The sequence below is a fragment of the Salvelinus alpinus genome, chromosome 9, assembly GCF_045679555.1.
Source record: "Salvelinus alpinus chromosome 9, SLU_Salpinus.1, whole genome shotgun sequence".
Taxonomy (NCBI): domain Eukaryota; kingdom Metazoa; phylum Chordata; class Actinopteri; order Salmoniformes; family Salmonidae; genus Salvelinus; species Salvelinus alpinus.
The window spans coordinates 8304388-8316874 of NC_092094.1; the positions used below are offsets into that span (position 1 = coordinate 8304388).

General features: G+C 50.2%; 1 protein-coding gene across 1 annotated transcript in view; it reads left to right on the forward strand.

The window, feature by feature from the left end:
* Positions 1-12487, forward strand: part of LOC139584235 (pleckstrin homology domain-containing family A member 5-like) — a gene marked incomplete in the record, with an annotated part of 263991 nt that overhangs the window by 235568 nt on the left and 15936 nt on the right. The window contains 1 exon segment of the mRNA XM_071415848.1: positions 9049-9167. Within this exon segment, the coding sequence (XP_071271949.1) occupies positions 9049-9167 (119 nt within the window).

A 12487-nucleotide genomic window follows, 5' to 3' on the forward strand; every position in this document is an offset into this window, starting at 1 on the left:
AAGAGTGGGGCAGTGGTCTACGGCACTAGAGTGGAGCAGTGGTCTAAGGCACTAGAGTGGCGCAGTGGTCTAAGACACTAGAGTGGGGCAGTGGTCTAAGGCACTAGAGTGGCGCAGTGGTCTAAGGCACTAGAGTGGGGCAGTGGTCTACGGCACTAGAGTGGGGCAGTGGTCTAAGACACTAGAGTGGGGCAGTGGTCTAAGACACTAGAGTGGGGACGTGGTCTAAGGCACTAGAGTGGGGCAGTGGTCTAAGGCACTAGAGTGGCGCAGTGGTCTAAGACACTAGAGTGGAGCAGTGGTCTAAGACACTAGAGTGGGGCAGTGGTCTAAGGCATTAGAGTGGGGCAGTGGTCTAAGACACTAGAGTGGGGCAGTGGTCTAAGGCACTAGAGTGGAGCAGTGGTCTAAGGCACTAGAGTGGTGCAGTGGTCTAAGGCACTAGAGTGGTGCAGTGGTCTAAGGCACTAGAGTGGTGCAGTGGTCTAAGGCACTAGAGTGGTGCAGTGGTCTAAGGCACTAGAGTGGTGCAGTGGTCTAAGGCACTAGAGTGGTGCAGTGGTCTAAGGCACTAGAGTGGTGCAGTGGTCTAAGGCACTAGAGTGGAGCAGTGGTCTAAGGCACTAGAGTGGTGCAGTGGTCTAAGGCACTAGAGTGGGGCAGTGGTCTAAGGCACTATAGTGGGGCAGTGGTCTAAGGCACTAGAGTGGTGCAGTGGTCTAAGGCACTAGAGTGGTGCAGTGATCTAAGCCACTAGAGTGGGGCAGTGGTCTAAGCCACTAGAGTGGTGCAGTGGTCTAAGGCACTATAGTGGGGCAGTGGTCTAAGGCACTAGAGTGGGGCAGTGGTCTAAGGCACTAGAGTGGCGCAGTGGTCTAAGGCACTAGAGTGGGGCAGTGGTCTAAGACACTAGAGTGGAGCAGTGGTCTAAGGCACTAGAGTGGGGCAGTGGTCTAAGGCACTATAGTGGGGCAGTGGTCTAAGGCACTATAGTGGGGCAGTGGTCTAAGGCACTAGAGTGGGGCAGTGGTCTACGGCACTATAGTGGGGCAGTGGTCTAAGGCACTAGAGTGGCGCAGTGGTCTAAGACACTAGAGTGGCGCAGTGGTCTAAGACACTAGAGTGGCGCAGTGGTCTAAGACACTAGAGTGGGGCAGTGGTCTAAGGCACTAGAGTGGCGCAGTGGTCTAAGGCACTATAGTGGGGCAGTGGTCTAAGGCACTATAGTGGGGCAGTGGTCTAAGACACTAGAGTGGTGCAGTGGTCTAAGGCACTATAGTGGGGCAGTGGTCTAAGGCACTAGAGTGGGGCAGTGGTCTAAGGCACTATAGTGGGGCAGTGGTCTAAGGCACTAGAGTGGGGCAGTGGTCTAAGACACTAGAGTGGGGCAGTGGTCTAAGACACTAGAGTGGGGCAGTGGTCTAAGGCACTAGAGTGGGGCAGTGGTCTAAGGCACTAGAGTGGGGCAGTGGTCTAAGGCACTAGAGTGGGGCAGTGGTCTAAGACACTAGATTGGGGCAGTGGTCTAAGGCACTAGAGTGGCGCAGTGGTCTAAGGCACTAGAGTGGCGCAGTGGTCTAAGGCACTAGAGTGGCGCAGTGGTCTAAGGCACTAGAGTGGGGCAGTGGTCTAAGACACTAGAGTGGGGCAGTGGTCTAAGGCATTAGAGTGGGGCAGTGGTCTAAGGCACTAGAGTGGAGCAGTGGTCTAAGGCACTAGAGTGGCGCAGTGGTCTAAGGCACTAGAGTGGCGCAGTGGTCTAAGGCACTATAGTGGGGCAGTGGTCTAAGGCACTAGAGTGGGGCAGTGGTTTAAGGCACTATAGTGGGGCAGTGGTCTAAGGCACTAGAGTGGGGCAGTGGTCTAAGGCACTAGAGTGGAGCAGTGGTCTAAGGCACTAGAGTGGTGCAGTGGTCTAAGACACTAGAGTGGGGCAGTGGTCTAAGGCACTAGAGTGGGGCAGTGGTCTAAGACACTAGAGTGGGGCAGTGGTCTAAGACACTAGAGTGGCGCAGTGGTCTAAGACACTAGAGTGGGGCAGTGGTCTAAGACACTAGAGTGGGGCAGTGGTCTAAGGCACTAGAGTGACGCAGTGGTCTAAGACACTAGAGTGGGGCAGTGGTCTAAGACACTAGAGTGGGGCAATCTGTGGCACTAGAGTGGCGCAGTGTTCTAAGACACTAGAGTGGGGCAGTGGTCTAAGACACTAGAGTGGCGCAGTGGTCTAAGACACTAGAGTGGGGCAGTGGTCTAAGACACTAGAGTGGGGCAGTGGTCTAAGACACTAGAGTGGGGCAATCTGTGGCACTAGAGTGGCGCAGTGTTCTAAGACACTAGAGTGGGGCAGTGGTCTAAGACACTAGAGTGGGGCAGTGGTCTAAGACACTAGAGTGGGGCAGTGGTCTAAGGCACTAGAGTGGCGCAGTGGTCTAAGACACTAGAGTGGGGCAGTGGTCTAAGACACTAGAGTGGGGCAGTGGTCTAAGGCACTAGAGTGGCGCAGTGGTCTAAGACACTAGAGTGAGGCAGTGGTCTAAGACACTAGAGTGGGGCAGTGGTCTAAGGCACTAGAGTGGAGCAGTGGTCTAAGGCACTAGTGGTGCAGTGGTCAAAGGCACTAGAGTGGCGCAGTGGTCTAAGACACTAGAGTGGGGCAATCTGTGGCACTAGAGTGGCGCAGTGTTCTAAGACACTAGAGTGGGGCAGTGGTCTAAGACACTAGAGTGGGGCAGTGGTCTAAGACACTAGAGTGGGGCAGTGGTCTAAGGCACTAGAGTGGCGCAGTGGTCTAAGACACTAGAGTGGGGCAGTGGTCTAAGACACTAGAGTGGAGCAGTGGTCTAAGACACTAGAGTGGAGCAGTGGTCTAAGACACTAGAGTGGGGCAGTGGTCTAAGACACTAGAGTGGGGCAGTTGTCTAAGGCACTAGAGTGGGGCAGTGGTCTAAGGCACTAGAGTGGTGCAGTGGTCTAAGGCACTAGAGTGGTGCAGTGGTCTAAGGCACTAGAGTGGTGCAGTGGTCTAAGGCACTAGAGTGGTGCAGTGGTCTAAGGCACTAGAGTGGTGCAGTGGTCTAAGGCACTACAGTGGGGCAGTGGTCTAAGGCACTAGAGTGGGGCAGTGGTCTAAGGCACTATAGTGGGGCAGTGGTCTAAGGCACTATAGTGGGGCAGTGGTCTAAGGCACTAGAGTGGGGCAGTGGTCTAAGGCACTATAGTGGGGCAGTGGTCTAAGGCACTAGAGTGGGGCAGTGGTCTAAGGCACTATAGTGGGGCAGTGGTCTAAGGCACTAGAGTGGGGCAGTGGTCTAAGGCACTAGAGTGGAGCAGTGGTCTAAGGCACTAGAGTGGAGCAGTGGTCTAAGGCACTAGAGTGGAGCAGTGGTCTAAGGCACTAGAGTGGCGCTGTGGTCTAAGACAGTAGAGTGGCGCAGTGGTCTAAGACACTAGAGTGGGGCAGTGGTCTAAGACACTAGAGTGGGGCAGTGGTCTAAGGCACTAGAGTGACGCAGTGGTCTAAGACACTAGAGTGGGGCAGTGGTCTAAGACACTAGAGTGGGGCAGTGGTCTAAGACACTAGAGTGGGGCAGTGGTCTAAGACACTAGAGTGGGGCAATCTGTGGCACTAGAGTGGCGCAGTGTTCTAAGACACTAGAGTGGGGCAGTGGTCTAAGACACTAGAGTGGGGCAGTGGTCTAAGACACTAGAGTGGGGCAGTGGTCTAAGACACTAGAGTGGGGCAGTGGTCTAAGACACTAGAGTGGGGCAATCTGTGGCACTAGAGTGGGGCAGTGTTCTAAGACACTAGAGTGGGGCAGTGGTCTAAGACACTAGAGTGGGGCAGTGGTCTAAGACACTAGAGTGGGGCAATCTGTGGCACTAGAGTGGCGCAGTGGTCTAAGACACTAGAGTGGGGCAGTGGTCTAAGACACTAGAGTGGGGCAGTGGTCTAAGACACTAGAGTGGGGCAATCTGTGGCACTAGAGTGGCGCAGTGTTCTAAGACACTAGAGTGGGGCAGTGGTCTAAGACACTAGAGTGGGGCAGTGGTCTAAGACACTAGAGTGGGGCAGTGGTCTAAGACACTAGAGTGGCGCAGTGGTCTAAGACACTAGAGTGGGGCAGTGGTCTAAGACACTAGAGTGGGGCAGTGGTCTAAGGCACTAGAGTGACGCAGTGGTCTAAGACACTAGAGTGGGGCAGTGGTCTAAGACACTAGAGTGGGGCAATCTGTGGCACTAGAGTGGCGCAGTGTTCTAAGACACTAGAGTGGGGCAGTGGTCTAAGACACTAGAGTGGCGCAGTGGTCTAAGACACTAGAGTGGGGCAGTGGTCTAAGACACTAGAGTGGGGCAGTGGTCTAAGACACTAGAGTGGGGCAATCTGTGGCACTAGAGTGGCGCAGTGTTCTAAGACACTAGAGTGGGGCAGTGGTCTAAGACACTAGAGTGGGGCAGTGGTCTAAGACACTAGAGTGGGGCAGTGGTCTAAGGCACTAGAGTGGCGCAGTGGTCTAAGACACTAGAGTGGGGCAGTGGTCTAAGACACTAGAGTGGGGCAGTGGTCTAAGACACTAGAGTGGGGCAGTTGTCTAAGGCACTAGAGTGGGGCAGTGGTCTAAGGCACTAGAGTGGTGCAGTGGTCTAAGGCACTAGAGTGGTGCAGTGGTCTAAGGCACTAGAGTGGTGCAGTGGTCTAAGGCACTAGAGTGGTGCAGTGGTCTAAGGCACTAGAGTGGTGCAGTGGTCTAAGGCACTACAGTGGGGCAGTGGTCTAAGGCACTAGAGTGGGGCAGTGGTCTAAGGCACTATAGTGGGGCAGTGGTCTAAGGCACTATAGTGGGGCAGTGGTCTAAGGCACTAGAGTGGGGCAGTGGTCTAAGGCACTATAGTGGGGCAGTGATCTAAGGCACTAGAGTGGGGCAGTGGTCTAAGGCACTATAGTGGGGCAGTGGTCTAAGGCACTAGAGTGGGGCAGTGGTCTAAGGCACTAGAGTGGAGCAGTGGTCTAAGGCACTAGAGTGGAGCAGTGGTCTAAGGCACTAGAGTGGAGCAGTGGTCTAAGGCACTAGAGTGGCGCAGTGGTCTAAGACACTAGAGTGGCGCAGTGGTCTAAGACACTAGAGTGGGGCAGTGGTCTAAGACACTAGAGTGGGGCAGTGGTCTAAGGCACTAGAGTGACGCAGTGGTCTAAGACACTAGAGTGGGGCAGTGGTCTAAGACACTAGAGTGGGGCAGTGGTCTAAGACACTAGAGTGGGGCAGTGGTCTAAGACACTAGAGTGGGGCAATCTGTGGCACTAGAGTGGCGCAGTGTTCTAAGACACTAGAGTGGGGCAGTGGTCTAAGACACTAGAGTGGGGCAGTGGTCTAAGACACTAGAGTGGGGCAGTGGTCTAAGACACTAGAGTGGGGCAATCTGTGGCACTAGAGTGGCGCAGTGTTCTAAGACACTAGAGTGGGGCAGTGGTCTAAGACACTAGAGTGGGGCAGTGGTCTAAGACACTAGAGTGGGGCAATCTGTGGCACTAGAGTGGCGCAGTGGTCTAAGACACTAGAGTGGGGCAGTGGTCTAAGACACTAGAGTGGGGCAGTGGTCTAAGACACTAGAGTGGGGCAATCTGTGGCACTAGAGTGGCGCAGTGTTCTAAGACACTAGAGTGGGGCAGTGGTCTAAGACACTAGAGTGGGGCAGTGGTCTAAGACACTAGAGTGGGGCAGTGGTCTAAGGCACTAGAGTGGCCCAGTGGTCTAAGACACTAGAGTGGGGCAGTGGTCTAAGGCACTAGAGTGGAGCAGTGGTCTAAGGCACTAGAGTGGTGCAGTGGTCTAAGGCACTAGAGTGGCGCAGTGGTCTAAGACACTAGAGTGGGGCAGTGGTCTAAGACACTAGAGTGGGGCAGTGGTCTAAGGCACTAGAGTGGAGCAGTGGTCTAAGGCACTAGAGTGGTGCAGTGGTCTAAGGCACTAGAGTGGCGCAGTGGTCTAAGACACTAGAGTGGGGCAGTGGTCTAAGACACTAGAGTGGGGCAGTGGTCTAAGACACTAGAGTGGGGCAGTGGTCTAAGACACTAGAGTGGGGCAGTGGTCTAAGACACTAGAGTGGGGCAGTGGTCTAAGACACTAGAGTGGGGCAGTGGTCTAAGACACTAGAGTGGGGCAGTGGTCTAAGGCACTAGAGTGGGGCAGTGGTCTAAGGCACTAGAGTGGAGTAGTGGTCTAAGGCACTAGAGTGGCGCAGTGGTCTAAGGCACTAGAGTGGCGCAGTGGTCTAAGACACTAGAGTGGGGCAGTGGTCTAAGACACTAGAGTGGGGCAGTGGTCTAAGACACTAGAGTGGGGCAGTGGTCTAAGGCACTAGAGTGGGGCAGTGGTCTAAGGCACTAGAGTGGGGCAGTGGTCTAAGGCACTAGAGTGGCGCAGTGGTCTAAGACACTAGAGTGGGGCAGTGGTCTAAGACACTAGAGTGGCGCAGTGGTCTAAGACACTAGAGTGGGGCAGTGGTCTAAGACACTAGAGTGGGGCAGTGGTCTAAGGCACTAGAGTGACGCAGTGGTCTAAGACACTAGAGTGGGCCAGTGGTCTAAGACACTAGAGTGGGGCAGTGGTCTAAGGCACTAGAGTGGAGCAGTGGTCTAAGGCACTAGAGTGGCGCAGTGGTCTAAGGCACTAGAGTGGCGCAGTGGTCTAAGACACTAGAGTGGGGCAGTGGTTTAAGACACTAGAGTGGGGCAATCTGTGGCACTAGAGTGGCGCAGTGGTCTAAGACACTAGAGTGGGGCAGTGGTCTAAGACACTAGAGTGGGGCAGTGGTCTAAGACACTAGAGTGGGGCAGTGGTCTAAGACACTAGAGTGGGGCAGTGGTCTAAGGCACTAGAGTGGGGCAGTGGTCTAAGGCACTAGAGTGGCGCAGTGGTCTAAGGCACTAGAGTGGGGCAGTGGTCTAAGGCACTAGAGTGGAGCAGTGGTCTAAGGCACTAGAGTGGTGCAGTGGTCTAAGGCACTAGAGTGGCGCAGTGGTCTAAGACACTAGAGTGGGGCAGTGGTCTAAGACACTAGAGTGGGGCAGTGGTCTAAGACACTAGAGTGGGGCAGTGGTCTAAGGCACTAGAGTGGGGCAGTGGTCTAAGACACTAGAGTGGGCCAGTGGTCTAAGACACTAGAGTGGGCCAGTGGTCTAAGGCACTAGAGTGGAGCAGTGGTCTAAGGCACTAGAGTGGCGCAGTGGTCTAAGGCACTAGAGTGGCGCAGTGGTCTAAGACACTAGAGTGGGGCAGTGGTCTAAGACACTAGAGTGGGGCAGTGGTCTAAGACACTAGAGTGGGGCAATCTGTGGCACTAGAGTGGCGCAGTGGTCTAAGACACTAGAGTGGGGCAGTGGTCTAAGACACTAGAGTGGGGCAGTGGTCTAAGACACTAGAGTGGGGCAGTGGTCTAAGGCACTAGAGTGGCGCAGTGGTCTAAGACACTAGAGTGGGGCAGTGGTCTAAGACACTAGAGTGGGGCAGTGGTCTAAGGCACTAGAGTGGTGCAGTGGTCTAAGGCACTAGAGTGGTGCAGTGGTCTAAGGCACTAGAGTGGCGCAGTGGTCTAAGACACTAGAGTGGGGCAGTGGTCTAAGACACTAGAGTGGGGCAGTGGTCTAAGACACTAGAGTGGGGCAGTGGTCTAAGGCACTAGAGTGGGGCAGTGGTCTAAGACACTAGAGTGGGGCAGTGGTCTAAGACACTAGAGTGGGGCAGTGGTCTAAGACACTAGAGTGGGGCAATCTGTGGCACTAGAGATCCTGGTTCAAGTCCAGGCTCTGTCGCAGACCCATGTGCGGCGCACAATTGGCCCAGCGTTGTCCGGATAAGGGGAGGGTTTGGCCGCCAGGGATGTCCCATCGCGCACTAGCGTCTCCTGTGGCGGGCCGGGCGCAGTGCACGCTGACACGGTCGCCAGGTTTCCAGTGTTTCCTCCGGCACACTGGTGCTTCCTGGTTAAGTGGGCATTGTGTCAAGTGCGGCTTGGTTGGGTTGTGTTTCGGATGACACACGGCTCTCGACCTTTGCCTCTCCTGAGTCCGTAGGGGAGTCGCAGCGATGAGACTGTACTGACAACGCAGTTCCAAACACTGGAATCAGTACATGATGGGACTTAGACAAGTTGTAAACGCAACAACAAAAACTCTAGTTCAGACATTTATGCTCGATTACATACTGACTGTAACTACCAATTGGATGCCATGAAATATGGGAGAAAAAGGGTTAAAAAAATAATAATTATGAATCACTGTTTGCTGCTCTCAGTTGGAAAAGCAGTCTAGAGCCACACTGTTGTAGAGCTAATGAGCTAATATCATTGCTAATGAGCTAATATCATTGTTTTTATACCCATTTTCTGTCTAAAATATATGTAATCGAGCATAAATGTCTGAAGTAGAGTTTAGTTGTTGCGTTTACAACTTGTCTAAGTCCCATCATGTACTGATTCCAGTGTTTGGAACTGCGTTGTGGATGGACTGCATTGTTTGAGTGGAATGTTGCCATATTGGCAGTTAATTTGAAAAAAATTATGGAATCATTCCTTTAACCTTTAACCTTTTCACACGTGAGTTCTAAATATCTCGTCCCCCAGACGTGAGTTGTTTTATACACGTGATGTCTGAATGCACTCACTGTTCCAGCATGTGATTTAGCTGAATATTTTTGACTCATCTGACTAGAATATTTGAGGGTACATTGTACTTGGATTTAGCATGGAACACCCCAAAAACCTTTTGTTCATTCACTTTTAGTAACTTCTTATCATAAAAACACTCCTCCTCAAAAGACTTTCATTGCGCTCCTAAGTTACAATGAATCAAATGGCCACCCGGACTATTTGCATTGACAAAAATATATATTGCATTGTAAAAAATATCATCGTAGAGCCCTGACAGTCAGTCACTTTGACAGTGGCATAAATCTATTCAGCTGTGTGTCAGAAATGCAACAACTGTGTGACTTGGTTACGGAATGTTAATGATTAATTACTGACGCTCTGCTTGCTCGCTGTTCTCCCTCCAGGAATGTCCTACCCCGTTGGCATCGTTCCCCCCAGAACCAAATCTCCCAACATGCCAAATTCTTCCAGCATCACCTCCTACGTCACCCTGAGGAGGGGAGGGAGGCCAGACCCACGCATGGTGAGGCTATGACATTTACGGACATCAATAGAGTTTATGAAGTAGATATTAGATCAGTATTTTTTATAAAAAATGTTTTTGTTGTTGTTTTTTACCTTTATTTAACGAGGAAGTCAGTTAAGAACAAATTCTTATTTACAAATTCTTATTTACCGGGGAACAGTGGGTTAACTGCCTTGTTCAGGGGCAGAACGGGGATTCAATCTAGCAACCTTTCGGGTTACTGGCTCAATCCTCTAACCACTAGGATACCTGCCACCCCAGTATATCCAAAGGCTAAGTGGAATTGGACTATCTATGGTGGTGAAATGTATCCTAGTAGTATACTGTCTATGGTGGTGAAATGTCTCCTAGTAGTATACTATCTATGGTGGTGAAATGTCTCCTAGTAGTATACTATCTATGGTGGTGAAATGTCTCCTAGTAGTATACTATCTATGGTGGTGAAATGTCTCCTAGTAGTATACTTTCTATGGTTGTGAAATGTCTCCTAGTAGTATACTATCTATGGTGGTGAAATGACTCCTAGTAGTATACTATCTATGGTGGTGAAATGTCTCCTAGTAGTATACTATCTATGGTGGTGACATGTCTCCTAGTAGTATACTGTCTATGGTTGTGAAATGTCTCCTGGTAGTATACTATCTATGGTGGTGAAATGACTCCTAGTAGTATACAATCTATGGTGGTGAAATGTCTCCTAGTAGTATACTATCTATGGTGGTGACATGTCTCCTAGTAGTATACTTTCTATGGTTGTGAAATGTCTCCTGGTAGTATACTATCTATGGTGGTGAAATGACTCCTGGTAGTATACTATCTATGGTGGTGAAATGTCTCCTAGTAGTATACTATCTATGGTGGTGAAATGACTCCTAGTAGTATACTATCTATGGTGGTGAAATGTCTCCTAGTAGTATACTATCTATGGTGGTGAAATGTCTCCTAGTAGTATACTATCTATGGTGGTGACATGTCTCCTAGTAGTATACTATCTATGGTGGTGAAATGTCTCCTAGTAGTATACTATCTATGGTGGTGAAATGTCTCCTAGTAGTATACTATCTATGGTGGTGAAATGTCTCCTAGTAGTATACTATCTATGGTGGTGACATGTCTCCTAGTAGTATACTATCTATGGTGGTGAAATGTCTCCTAGTAGTATACTATCTATGGTGGTGAAATGTCTCCTAGTAGTATACTATCTATGGTGGTGAAATGTCTCCTAGTAGTATACTATCTATGGTGGTGAAATGTCTCCTAGTAGTATACTATCTATGGTGGTGAAATGTCTCCTAGTAGTATACTATCTATGGTGGTGAAATGTCTCCTAGTAGTATACTATCTATGGTGGTGAAATGTCTCCTAGTAGTATACTATCTATGGTGGTGAAATGTCTCCTAGTAGTATACTCTCTATGGTGGTGAAATGGACAACACTCTCCAAGGTGCTGATTAATTCTAGGCATTTTAGATGTACGTATAGCCTACATGCTCACATACTCTAATGTAGCTGTGGGGCTTAAACAAGTCTGAATTTCTTATAGCCTAATTTTAAAGACATCCATGTAGCAGTAGAACAAATATGACAATATCGGAGTATTACTTCAAATAAAACAAGTCAATGTAGGTTAGAGCAGAACACGTGAGAATATATAATATGAGGTGCATATTCAAATTAACTTCACAGAACAAGTTTGTAAAGGACAAAGTGGTTTTCTAAACTTCCCACAATGCCTCTCCCCATGTCAAGTCCATTTAACTCCTGACAGTCAGTTTCTTGCTCAAGGCCTGTGGCTGTGATGTTTAACCTCCTTCTGAGGCTGTTCTGAAGACTCTGGTTGTCGTGTCTATGTTAACCTGGGTGTCCTCTTTAGTCTTGTCTACAAGGCTTGCTGCCACTAAACGCGTCTTGGTTCGGGAATGTTTAAAAACCTTTTTTTTCTGATGGATCTTTGATGTTGTTTTGACATCGGAGGTGGAGGATATTACAGCACATTCCACTGTTTAAAATCCATCTAGTCTTTTCTACAACCAACCTTCCTACCTTTTTGCATGTTGTTGTACAACCCAGCTTTTGAATTCTGCATGACAAACCAAGGGGTTATATGTTTGGTTGTTCTTGAACTGAGCCTCCGTTTTGGTGGATGCACTGTTTCCCCGGCTCCCCGTCCCCCGGCTCCCCGTCCCCCGGCTCCCCGGCCCCGTCCCTCCGGCTCCCCGTCCCCCGGCTCCCCGTCCCCCGGCTCCCCGGCCCCGGCTCCCCGTCCCCCTCTCCCGCCGAGTCGCTAGTAGGCCTACTTGCTAGTGGAGGTGGAGATGCTGAACTGGCAGGGTCCGGCTCAACTTCAACACTGGGCCCATGACATTGGCCTACGTCATATCACATCTTAACAACGATTGGAGAAGTGTTGAACATCACCACTAGACTACTACATGCTGATGGAATAGACTGTATATAGTCAGAAGCACAACGTGACTGCAAGAGCCAGGTTGGAATGTCTGACTGAGGTAAAGGACAAATCAACTCCTGTGTCTGAATTAGTGGTGCTTGAATTTATTGACAAAATACGGGACATTGTTTTGTTGCAGGACAAAGGGGCAAAATACGGGACATTGTTTTGTTGCGGGGCAAAATACGGGACATTATTTTGTTGCAGGACAAAGGGGCAAAATACGGGACATTGTTTTGTTGCAGGACAAAGGGGCAAAATACGGGACATTGTTTTGTTGCAGGACAAAGGGGCAAAATACGGGACATTGTTTTGTTGCAGGACAAAGGGGCAAAATACGGGACATTGTTTTGTTGCAGGACAAAGGGGCAAAATACGGGACATTGTTTTGTTGCAGGACAAAGGGGCAAAATACGGGACATTGTTTTGTTGCAGGACAAAGGGGCAAAATACGGGACATTGTTTTGTTGCGGGACAAAGGGGCAAAATACGGGACATTGTTTTGTTGCAGGACAAAGGGGCAAAATACGGGACATTGTTTTGTTGCGGGACAAAGGGGCAAAATACGGGACATTGTTTTGTTGCAGGACAAAGGGGCAAAATACGAGACATTGTTTTGTTGCGGGACAAAGGGGCAAAATACGGGACATTGTTTTGTTGCAGGACAAAGGGGCAAAATACGGGACATTGTTTTGTTGCAGGACAAAGGGGCAAAATACGGGACATTGTTTTGTTGCAGGACAAAGGGGCAAAATACGGGACATTGTTTTGTTGCAGGACAAAGGGGCAAAATACGGGACATTGTTTTGTTGCGGGACAAAGGGGCAAAATACGGGACATTGTTTTGTTGCGGGACAAAGGGGCAAAA